At 47.3% G+C, this 14,396-nt stretch overlaps 1 protein-coding gene across 2 annotated transcripts in view; it reads right to left on the bottom strand.

Moving 5' to 3' along the window:
- Positions 1 to 14,396, bottom strand: part of EIF4G3 (eukaryotic translation initiation factor 4 gamma 3) — a 134,919-nt gene that overhangs the window by 37,826 nt on the left and 82,697 nt on the right. For both annotated transcript variants that reach the window (XM_069741980.1, XM_069741979.1), the window contains exons 4-5: positions 2,753 to 2,848; positions 2,198 to 2,230 (exon numbers count right to left, since the gene is read on the bottom strand). In XM_069741980.1, coding sequence (XP_069598081.1) covers positions 2,198 to 2,230; positions 2,753 to 2,848 — 129 coding nt within the window. The remainder of the gene's footprint in view (positions 1 to 2,197; positions 2,231 to 2,752; positions 2,849 to 14,396) is intronic.

Below are 14,396 nucleotides of genomic sequence, written 5' to 3'. Positions count from 1 at the left end.
CTATGGAAGTGTCATACGGAGGCGCTCTATGGAGGTGTTATATGGAGGCGCTCTATGGAAGTGTCATACGGAGGCGCTCTATGGAGGTGTTATATGGAGGTGCTCTATGGAAGTGTCATACGGAGGCGCTCTATGGAGGTGTTATATGGAGGCGCTCTATGGAGGTGCTCTATGGAGGTGCTCTATGGAGGCGTCATATGGAGGCGCACTATGGAAGTGTCATGTGGAGGCGCTCTATGGAGGTGTCATGTGGAGGCGCCCTATGGAGGTGTTATATGGAGGCGCTCTATGGAGGTGTCATATGGAGGCGCACTATGGAAGTGTCATGTGGAGGCGCTCTATGGAGGTGTTATATGGAGGTGCTCTATGGAGGCGCTCTATGGAGAGAAGATTAAGTCATGTGTGCACAGCTGCAACGCCTGTGAGGACCGCTCTCCGCACGCTGTGCACACATACAGGATATTAGACAATTACCTGAATGGGCCTGAATCCTCCCTTGAATAAATGAAAGCAGCAGAAACCAATGAGACAGGACAGAGAGGTCAGTAACATGTGATCACACAGGCTCCCCCCTCCTGAGCAGCGCTCTGGTGTCACCCGCAGGACTCCCCTCCCGACCAGCGCTCTGGTGTCACCCGCAGGACTCCCCTCCCGACCAGCGCTCTGGTGTCACCCGCAGAACTCCCCTCCCGACCAGCGCTCTGGTGTCACCCGCAGGACTCCCCTCCCGACCAGCGCTCTGGTGTCACCCGCAGGACTCCCCTCCCGACCAGCGCTCTGGTGTCACCCGCAGAACTCCCCTCCCGACCAGCGCTCTGGTGTCACCCGCAGAACTCCCCTCCCGAGCAGTGCTCCAGTCACCTGCAGCTACCCTACAGCCACCCGATGACTCCGCTACCCTACAGATCACACCTGACACCTCCGCTACCCTACAGACCCCACTCGATGCCTCCGCTACCCTACAGACCTCACCAGATGCCTCTGCTACCCTACAGCTTACACGACACCTCTGCTACCCTACAGACCCCACCCGACGCCTCCACTACCCTACAGACCCCACTCGACGCCTTCGCTACCCTACAGACCTCATCTGACACCTCCGCTACCCTACAGCTCACACCCGACGGCTTCGCTATCCTACAGCCCCCATCCAATGCCTCCGCTACCCTACAACCCCTACCCACCGCCTCAGCTACCCAACAGCCCCCATCCGATGCATTTGCTACCCTACAGACCTCACCCGACACCTCCGCTACTCTACAGTCCCCACCCGATGCCTCCGCTACCCTACAGCTCACGCCTAACGCCTCTGCTACCCAACAGCCCCCATCCGAAGCCTTTGCTACCCTACAGCTCACACCAGACGTCTTCGCTACCCTATAGACCCCACTCGATGCATCTACTACCTTACAGACCCCACTCGATGCCTCCGCTACCCTACAGACCTCAACCGACACCTCTGCTACCCTGCAGTTCACATCTGACGCCAGTGCTATCCTACAGCCCCCACCTAGTGCATCCTCTACCCTACAGAGCCCACTCTATGCCTCCACTACCCTACAGACCCCATCCGAGGCCTCCGCCACCCCACAGACCCCACTCGATGCCTCCGCTACCCTACAGACCCCACCCAACGCCTACGCTACCCTACAGCTCAAGCCTGCTACCCTACAGACCCCACCCGATGCCTGCACTACCCTACAGCCCCCACCCGATGACTCTGCTACCCTACAGCCCCCACCCGATGCCTCTGCTACCCTACAGACCCCACCCGATGCCTCCGCTACCCTACAGACCCCACCCAATGCCTCCTCTACCCTACAGACCCCACCCGATGCCTCTGCTACCCTTCAAACCCCACTCGATACCTCTGCTACCCTACAAACCCCACTTGATGCCTCCGCTACCCTACAGCCCACACCTGTTGCCTCCACTACCCTACAGCTCACACCTGCTGCCTCTGCTACCCTACAGACCCCATCTGTCGCATCCGCTACACCTCAGCCCCCACCTGACACCTCCGACGCCCTACAGCCTTCACCTGACGACTCCAGTGCTGGTATTTCTCCTAAGCTGATGGGTGGTTTCTAAACGGTTAAACCTTTGGCAGAGTCCCATTAACCACAATGCACATTAAGAGGTTTGTCAGTGACGGGCGACAAGTGGGGTCTGACAAGGGTGGTGAAAGTTACGGTACCTGGTGATGTGTTGGTCGAGGTCCAGCTGCAAACTATAGAAAGGAGCGAAAAGACAATCACAAAGTGGAGGGACAGACACACAGGCTAAAGATGCAGAGGAAAAGCCAAGGCCCATGGGACAGGAACCATGGTGTCACAACCTACACACCCAACAGTTCAGACGACATGCTCAGTGACCTAGCACCATCCGGACCACACCGTGCCAGCCACCGGATCATCTCTATATTCACCCAGCGAGACGGCAGATTGCCCGATTTACTAGTCCTGTGGATTAGTGCTCAGGTCACATAATCAGGAAACCCATGAGGAATTACCGCTGCCGCAGACCCCACAAGCCCTACGAGAATTACATAAAAGCCAGAATTTCCTGCACAGAGGAATCCTAAGCTTAGACAGCAAGAGACTGCAGGGGGCGCTCCTCACCCACAGCAATGAGCAGATGGGGTGTAGGAGTGACTGAGTAAGGGCACAATATGCCAGCAGGCGCACAGACCTACTCATCTACAAGGGGCACTGATCACAGCAAGATCTCAGGAGAGAGGACAAGTACTCACTGGGGTACGGGACTGTGGCTGTGTACTCATCGTCTGCGGAGCCTGAGGGTACACCAGAGTGGCCGCAGATGCACTCTGCCCGGTGGCATAAGAGGCCTAAAAGAGAGAAAGACACCATGAGACACTGGCAAAAAGCATGGAAAAATGAACACGATACACAGTACCCACAGTACCACTCCTCCTGTATATATACACTGCACAGTACCATTCCTCCTGTCCTGTATATATACACTGCACAGTACCGCTCCTCCTGTATATATACACTGCACAGTACCGTTCCTCCTGTATATATACACTGCACAGTACCACTCCTCCTGTACTGTATATATACACTGCACAGTACCACTCCTCCTGTCCTGTATATATACACTGCACAGTACCACTCCTCCTGTCCTGTATATATACACTGCACAGTACCACTCCTCCTGTATATATACACTACACAGCACAGTACCATTCCTCCTGTCCTGTATATATACACTGCACAGCACCGCTCCTCCTGTCCTGTATATATACACTGCACAGTACCACTCCTCCTGTATATATACACTACACAGTACCATTCCTCCTGTCCTGTATATATACACTGCACAGCACCGCTCCTCCTGTATATATACACTGCACAGTACCACTCCTCCTGTATATATACACTACACAGTACCATTCCTCCTGTCCTGTATATATACACTGCACAGCACCGCTCCTCCTGTATATATACACTGCACAGTACCACTCCTCCTGTCCTGTATATATACACTGCACAGTACCACTCCTCCTGTATATATACACTACACAGTACCACTCCTCCTGTCCTGTATATATACTGCACAGTACCACTCCTCCTGTATATATACACTACACAGTACCATTCCTCCTGTCCTGTATATATACACTGCACAGCACCGCTCCTCCTGTATATATACACTGCACAGTACCACTCCTCCTGTATATATACACTGCACAGTACCACTCCTCCTGTATATATACACTGCACAGTACCGCTCCTCCTGTCCTGTATACACTGCACAGTACCACTCCTCCTGTATATATACACTGCACAGTACCACTCCTCCTGTATATATACACTGCACAGTACCACTCCTCCTGTATATATACACTGCACAGTACCACTCCTCCTGTATATATACACTGCACAGTACCACTCCTCCTGTATATATACACTGCACAGTACCACTCCTCCTGTATATATACACTGCACAGTACCACTCCTCCTGTATATATACACTGCACAGTACCACTCCTCCTGTATATATACACTGCACAGTACCACTCCTCCTGTATATATACACTGCACAGTACCACTCCTCCTGTATATATACACTGCACAGTACCACTCCTCCTGTATATATACACTGCACAGTACCACTCCTCCTGTATATATACACTGCACAGTACCACTCCTCCTGTATATATACACTGCACAGTACCACTCCTCCTGTATATATACACTGCACAGTACCACTCCTCCTGTATATATACACTACACAGTACCACTCTTCCTGTATATATACACTACACAGTACCATTCCTCCTGTCCTGTATATATACACTGCACAGCACCACTCCTCCTGTATATATACACTGCACAGTACCGCTCCTCCTGTCCTGTATACACTGCACAGTACCACTCCTCCTGTCCTGTATACACTGCACAGTACCACTCCTCCTGTATATATACACTGCACAGTACCACTCCTCCTGTCCTGTATATATACACTGCACAGTACCACTCCTCCTGTATATATACACTGCACAGTACCACTCCTCCTGTATATATACACTGCACAGTACCACTCCTCCTGTATATATACACTGCACAGTACCACTCCTCCTGTATATATATACACTGCACAGTACCACTCCTCCTGTATATATACACTGCACAGTACCACTCCTCCTGTATATATACACTGCACAGTACCACTCCTCCTGTATATATACACTGCACAGTACCCCTCCTCCTGTCCTGTATATATACACTGCACAGTACCGCTCCTCCTGTATATATACACTGCACAGTACCACTCCTCCTGTCCTGTATACACTGCACAGTGCCACTCCTCCTGTATATATACACTGCACAGTACCACTCCTCCTGTATATATACACTGCACAGCACCACTCCTCCTGTATATATACACTGCACAGTACCATTCCTCCTGTCCTGTATATATACACTGCACAGCACCGCTCCTCCTGTCCTGTATATATACACTGCACAGTACCACTCCTCCTGTATATATACACTACACAGTACCATTCCTCCTGTCCTGTATATATACACTGCACAGCACCGCTCCTCCTGTATATATACACTGCACAGTACCACTCCTCCTGTATATATACACTACACAGTACCATTCCTCCTGTCCTGTATATATACACTGCACAGCACCGCTCCTCCTGTATATATACACTGCACAGTACCACTCCTCCTGTATATATACACTACACAGTACCACTCCTCCTGTCCTGTATATATACTGCACAGTACCACTCCTCCTGTATATATACACTACACAGTACCATTCCTCCTGTCCTGTATATATAAACTGCACAGCACCGCTCCTCCTGTATATATACACTGCACAGTACCACTCCTCCTGTATATATACACTGCACAGTACCACTCCTCCTGTATATATACACTGCACAGTACCGCTCCTCCTGTCCTGTATACACTGCACAGTACCACTCCTCCTGTATATATACACTGCACAGTACCACTCCTCCTGTATATATACACTGCACAGTACCACTCCTCCTGTATATATACACTGCACAGTACCACTCCTCCTGTATATATACACTGCACAGTACCACTCCTCCTGTATATATACACTGCACAGTACCACTCCTCCTGTATATATACACTGCACAGTACCACTCCTCCTGTATATATACACTGCACAGTACCACTCCTCCTGTATATATACACTGCACAGTACCACTCCTCCTGTATATATACACTGCACAGTACCACTCCTCCTGTATATATACACTGCACAGTACCACTCCTCCTGTATATATACACTGCACAGTACCACTCCTCCTGTATATATACACTGCACAGTACCACTCCTCCTGTATATATACACTGCACAGTACCACTCCTCCTGTATATATACACTGCACAGTACCACTCCTCCTGTATATATACACTACACAGTACCACTCTTCCTGTATATATACACTACACAGTACCATTCCTCCTGTCCTGTATATATACACTGCACAGCACCACTCCTCCTGTATATATACACTGCACAGTACCGCTCCTCCTGTCCTGTATACACTGCACAGTACCACTCCTCCTGTCCTGTATACACTGCACAGTACCACTCCTCCTGTATATATACACTGCACAGTACCACTCCTCCTGTCCTGTATATATACACTGCACAGTACCACTCCTCCTGTATATATACACTGCACAGTACCACTCCTCCTGTATATATACACTGCACAGTACCACTCCTCCTGTATATATACACTGCACAGTACCACTCCTCCTGTATATATATACACTGCACAGTACCACTCCTCCTGTATATATACACTGCACAGTACCACTCCTCCTGTATATATACACTGCACAGTACCACTCCTCCTGTATATATACACTGCACAGTACCCCTCCTCCTGTCCTGTATATATACACTGCACAGTACCGCTCCTCCTGTATATATACACTGCACAGTACCACTCCTCCTGTCCTGTATACACTGCACAGTGCCACTCCTCCTGTATATATACACTGCACAGTACCACTCCTCCTGTATATATACACTGCACAGCACCACTCCTCCTGTATATATACACTGCACAGTACCACTCCTCCTGTATATATACACTGCACAGTACCACTCCTCCTGTATATATACACTGCACAGTACCACTCCTCCTGTATATATACACTGCACAGCACCACTCCTCCTGTATATATACACTGCACAGTACCACTCCTCCTGTATATATACACTGCACAGTACCGCTCCTCCTGTATATATACACTGCACAGTACCACTCCTCCTGTATATACACACTGCACAGTACCACTCCTCCTGTCCTGTATATATACACTGCACAGTACCACTCCTCCTGTATATATACACTGCACAGTACCACTCCTCCTGTATATATACACTGCACAGTACCACTCCTCCTGTATATATACACTGTACAGTACCACTCCTCCTGTATATATACACTGCACAGTACCGCTCCTCCTGTATATATACACTGCACAGTACCACTCCTCCTGTCCTGTATATATACACTGTACAGTACCACTCCTCCTGTATATATACACTGCACAGTACCACTCCTCCTGTATATATACACTGCACAGTACCGCTCCTCCTGTATATATACACTGCACAGTACCACTCCTCCTGTATATATACACTACACAGTACCATTCCTCCTGTCCTGTATATATACACTGCACAGTACCACTCCTCCTGTATATATACACTACACAGTACCATTCCTCCTGTCCTGTATATATACACTGCACAGTACCGCTCCTCCTGTATATATACACTGCACAGTACCATTCCTCCTGTCCTGTATATATACACTGCACAGTACCACTCCTCCTGTATATATACACTGCACAGTACCACTCCTCCTGTATATATACACTGCACAGTACCACTCCTCCTGTATATATACACTGCACAGTACCACTCCTCCTGTATATATACACTGCACAGTACCACTCCTCCTGTGTATATATACACTGCACAGTACCGCTCCTCCTGTTTATATACACTGCACAGTACCACTCCTCCTGTATATATACACTGCACAGTATCACTCCTCCTGTATATATACACTACACAGCACCACTCCTCCTGTATATATACACTGCACAGTACCACTCCTCCTGTATATATACACTGCACAGTATCACTCCTCCTGTATATATACACTACACAGTACCATTCCTCCTGTATATATACACTGCACAGTACCACTCCTCCTGTATATATACACTGCACAGTACCACTCCTCCTGTATATATACACTGCACAGTACCACTCCTCCTGTATATACACACTGCACAGTACCATTCCTCCTGTATATATACACTGCACAGTACCACTCCTCCTGTATATATACACTGCACAGTACCACTCCTCCTGTATATACACTGCACAGTACCACTCCTCCTGTATATATACACTGCACAGCACCGCTCCTCCTGTATATATACACTGCACAGTACCACTCCTCCTGTCCTGTATATATACACTGCACAGCACCGCTCCTCCTGTGTATATATACACTGCACAGTACCACTCCTCCTGTATATATACACTGCACAGTACCTCTCCTCCTGTATATACACTGCACAGTACCACTCCTCCTGTATATATACACTGCACAGCACCGCTCCTCCTGTATATATACACTGCACAGTACCACTCCTCCTGTCCTGTATATATACACTGCACAGTACCGCTCCTCCTGTCCTGTATATATATATACACTGCACAGTATCACTCCTCCTGTCCTGTATATATACACTGCACAGTACCACTCCTCCTGTATATATACACTACACAGTACCATTCCTCCTGTATATATACACTGCACAGTACCACTCCTCCTGTATATATACACTGCACAGTACCACTCCTCCTGTATATATACACTACACAGTACCACTCCTCCTGTATATATACACTGCACAGTACCCCTCCTCCTGTATATATACACTGCACAGTACCACTCCTCCTGTATATATACACTGCACAGTACCACTCCTCCTGTATATATACACTGCACAGTACCACTCCTCCTGTATATATACACTGCACAGTACCCCTCCTCCTGTATATATACACTGCACAGTACCACTCCTCCTGTATATATACACTGCACAGTACTGCTCCTCCTGTATATATACACTACACAGTACCATTCCTCCTGTATATATACACTGCACAGTACCACTCCTCCTGTATATATACACTGCACAGTACCACTCCTCCTGTATATATACACTGCACAGTACCACTCCTCCTGTATATATACACAGCACAGCACCGCTCCTCCTGTATATATACACTGCACAGCACCACTCCTCCTGTATATATACACTGCACAGTACCACTCCTCCTGTATATATACACTGCACAGTACCACTCCTCCTGTATATATACACTGCACAGTACCACTCCTCCTGTATATATACACTGCACAGTACCACTCCTCCTGTATATATACACTGCACAGTACCACTCCTCCTGTATATATACACTGCACAGTACCTCTCCTCCTGTATATATACACTGCACAGTACCACTCCTCCTGTATATATATATACTGCACAGCACCACTCCTCCTGTATATATACACTGCACAGTACCACTCCTCCTGTATATATACACTGCACAGTACCGCTCCTCCTGTATATATACACTGCACAGTACCGCTCCTCCTGTATATATACACTGCACAGTACCGCTCCTCCTGTATATATATACTGCACAGTACCATTCCTCCTGTATATATACACTGCACAGTACCACTCCTCCTGTATATATACACTGCACAGTACCACTCCTCCTGTATATACACACTGCACAGTACCACTCCTCCTGTATATATACACTGCACAGTACCTCTCCTCCTGTATATACACTGCACAGTACCACTCCTCCTGTCCTGTATATATACACTGCACAGTACCGCTCCTCCTGTATATATACACTGCACAGCACCGCTCCTCCTGTATATATACACTGCACAGTACCGCTCCTCCTGTATATATACACTACACAGTACCGCTCCTCCTGTATATATACACTACACAGTACCGCTCCTCCTGTATATATACACTGCACAGCACCACTCCTCCTGTATATATACACTGCACAGCACCGCTCCTCCTGTATATATACACTGCACAGTACCGCTCCTCCTGTATATATACACTACACAGTACCATTCCTCCTGTATATATACACTGCACAGTACCACTCCTCCTGTATATATACACTGCACAGTACCACTCCTCCTGTATATACACACTGCACAGTACCACTCCTCCTGTATATATACACTGCACAGTACCTCTCCTCCTGTATATACACTGCACAGTACCACTCCTCCTGTATATATACACTGCACAGCACCGCTCCTCCTGTATATATACACTGCACAGTACCGCTCCTCCTGTATATATACACTACACAGTACCATTCCTCCTGTATATATACACTGCACAGTACCACTCCTCCTGTATATATACACTGCACAGTACCACTCCTCCTGTATATACACACTGCACAGTACCACTCCTCCTGTATATATAGACTGCACAGTACCTCTCCTCCTGTATATACACTGCACAGTACCACTCCTCCTGTATATATACACTGCACAGCACCGCTCCTCCTGTATATACACACTGCACAGTACCACTCCTCCTGTATATATACACTGCACAGTACCTCTCCTCCTGTATATACACTGCACAGTACCACTCCTCCTGTATATATACACTGCACAGTACCTCTCCTCCTGTATATACACTGCACAGTACCACTCCTCCTGTATATATACACTGCACAGTACCACTCCTCCTGTATATATACACTGCACAGTACCACTCCTCCTGTATATATACACTGCACAGTACCACTCCTCCTGTATATATACACTGCACAGTACCGCTCCTCCTGTATATACACACTGCACAGTACCACTCCTCCTGTATATATACACTGCACAGTACCACTCCTCCTGTCCTGTATATATACACTGCACAGTACCACTCCTCCTGTCCTGTATATATACACTGCACAGTACCACTCCTCCTGTATATATACACTGCACAGTACCTCTCCTCCTGTATATATACACTGCACAGCACCGCTCCTCCTGTATATATACACTGCACAGTACCACTCCTCCTGTATATATATACACTGCACAGTACCACTCCTCCTGTATATACACACTGCACAGTACCACTCCTCCTGTATATATACACTGCACAGTACCGCTCCTCCTGTCCTGTATATATACACTGCACAGTACCACTCCTCCTGTATATATACACTGCACAGTACCGCTCCTCCTGTATATATACACTGCACAGTACCACTCCTCCTGTATATATACACTGCACAGTACCACTCCTCCTGTATATATACACTGCACAGTACCACTCCTCCTGTATATATACACTGCACAGTACCGCTCCTCCTGTCCTGTATATATACACTGCACAGTACCGCTCCTCCTGTCCTGTATATATACACTGCACAGTACCACTCCTCCTGTATATATACACTGCACAGTACCGCTCCTCCTGTCCTGTATATATACACTGCACAGTACCACTCCTCCTGTCCTGTATATATACACTGCACAGTACCACTCCTCCTGTCCTGTATATATACACTGCACAGTACCACTCCTCCTGTATATATACACTGCACAGTACCACTCCTCCTGTATATAAACACTGCACAGTACCACTCCTCCTGTCCTGTATATATACACTACACAGTACCACTCCTCCTGTCCTGTATATATACACAGCACAGTACCACTCCTCCTGTATATATACACTGCACAGTACCACTCCTCCTGTCCTGTATATATACACTGCACAGTACCACTCCTCCTGTCCTGTATATATACACAGCACAGTACCTCTCATCCTGTATATATACACTGCACAGCACCGCTCCTCCTGTATATATACATTGCACAGTACCACTCCTCCTGTATATATACACTGCACAGTACCACTCCTCCTGTATATATACACTGCACAGTACCACTCCTCCTGTATATATACACTGCACAGTACCACTCCTCCTGTATATATACACTGCACAGTACCACTCCTCCTGTATATATACACTGCACAGTACCACTCCTCCTGTCCTGTATATATACACTGCACAGTACCGCTCCTCATGTCCTGTATATATACACTGCACAGTACCGCTCCTCCTGTCCTGTATATATACTGCACAGTACCACTCCTCCTGTATATATACACTGCACAGTACCACTCCTCCTGTCCTGTATATATACACAGCACAGTACCTCTCATCCTGTATATATACACTGCACAGCACCGCTCCTCCTGTATATATACATTGCACAGTACCACTCCTCCTGTATATATACACTGCACAGTACCACTCCTCCTGTATATATACACTGCACAGTACCACTCCTCCTGTATATATACACTGCACAGTACCACTCCTCCTGTCCTGTATATATACACTGCACAGTACCGCTCCTCATGTCCTGTATATATACACTGCACAGTACCGCTCCTCCTGTCCTGTATATATACTGCACAGTACCACTCCTCCTGTATATATACACTGCACAGTACCACTCCTCCTGTCCTGTATATATACTGCACAGTACCACTCCTCCTGTATATATACACTGCACAGTACCACTCCTCCTGTCCTGTATATATACTGCACAGTACCACTCCTCCTGTATATATACACTGCACAGTACCACTCCTCCTGTATATATACACTGCACAGTACCACTCCTCCTGTCCTGTATATATACACTGCACAGTACCACTCCTCCTGTCCTGTATATATACACTGCACAGTACCACTCCTCCTGTCCTGTATATATACACAGCACAGTACCACTCCTCCTGTATATATACACTGTACAGTACCACTCCTCCTGTCCTGTATATATACACTGCACAGTACCACTCCTCCTGTATATATACACTGCACAGTACCACTCCTCCTGTCCTGTATATATACACTGCACAGTACCACTCCTCCTGTCCTGTATATATACACTGCACAGTACCACTCCTCCTGTATATACACTGCACAGTACCGCTCCTCCTGTCCTGTATATATACACTGCACAGTACCGCTCCTCCTGTCCTGTATATATACACTGCACAGTACCACTCCTCCTGTATATATACACTGCACAGTACCACTCCTCCTGTATATATACACTGCACAGTACCGCTCCTCCTGTCCTGTATATATACACTGCACAGTACCACTCCTCCTGTCCTGTATATATACACTGCACAGTACCACTCCTCCTGTCCTGTATATATACACTGCACAGTACCACTCCTCCTGTCCTGTATATATACACTGCACAGTACCACTCCTCCTGTCCTGTATATATACACTGCACAGTACCACTCCTCCTGTATATATACACTGCACAGTACCACTCCTCCTGTCCTGTATATATACACTGCACAGTACCACTCCTCCTGTATATATATATATATACACTGCACAGTACCACTCCTCCTGTCCTGTATATATACACTACACAGTACCACTCCTCCTGTCCTGTATATATACACTGCACAGTACCGCTCCTCCTGTCCTGTATATATACACTGCACAGTACCACTCCTCCTGTATATATACACTGCACAGTACCACTCCTCCTGTCCTGTATATATACACTGCACAGTACCACTCCTCCTGTCCTGTATATATACACTGCACAGTACCACACCTCCTGTCATGTATATATACACAGCACAGTACCACTCCTCCTGTATATATACACTGTACAGTACCACTCCTCCTGTCCTGTATATATACACTGCACAGTACCACTCCTCCTGTATATATACACTGCACAGTACCACTCCTCCTGTCCTGTATATATACACTGCACAGTACCACTCCTCCTGTATATATACACTGCACAGTACCACTCCTCCTGTCCTGTATATATACACTGCACAGTACCACTCCTCCTGTCCTGTATATATACACTGCACAGTACCACTCCTCCTGTCCTGTATATATACACTGCACAGCACCACTCCTCCTGTATATATACATTGCACAGTACCACTCCTCCTGTATATATACACTGCACAGTACCACTCCTCCTGTCCTGTATATATACACTGCACAGTACCACTCCTCCTGTATATATACACTGCACAGTACCACTCCTCCTGTCCTGTATATATACACTGCACAGTACCACTCCTCCTGTATATATACACTGCACAGTACCACTCCTCCTGTCCTGTATATATACACTGCACAGTACCACTCCTCCTGTATATATACACTACACAGTACCACTCCTCCTGTCCTGTATATATACACTGCACAGTACCACTCCTCCTGTCCTGTATATATACATTGCACAGCACCACTCCTCCTGTATATATACATTGCACAGCACCACTCCTCCTGTATATATACACTGCACAGTACCACTCCTCCTGTCCTGTATATATACACTGCACAGCACCACTCCTCCTGTATATATACACTGCACAGTACCACTCCTCCTGTATATATACACTGCACAGTACCGCTCCTCCTCCTGTATATATACACTGCACAGTACCACTCCTCCTGTATATATACACTGCACAGCACCACTCCTCCTGTATATATATACACTGCACAGTACCACTCCTCCTGTCCTGTATATATACACTGCACAGTACCACTCCTCCTGTCCTGTATATATACACTGCACAGTACCACTCCTCCTGTCCTGTATATATACACTGCACAGTACCACTCCTCCTGTCCTGTATATATACACAGCACAGTACCACTCCTCCTGTATATATACACTGCACAGTACCACT

This window comes from Ranitomeya imitator, chromosome 10, assembly GCF_032444005.1.
Source record: "Ranitomeya imitator isolate aRanImi1 chromosome 10, aRanImi1.pri, whole genome shotgun sequence".
NCBI lineage: Eukaryota > Metazoa > Chordata > Amphibia > Anura > Dendrobatidae > Ranitomeya > Ranitomeya imitator.
Note: the sequence above shows the minus strand (reverse complement) of the source record. Positions and strands in the feature narration are given on the sequence as shown.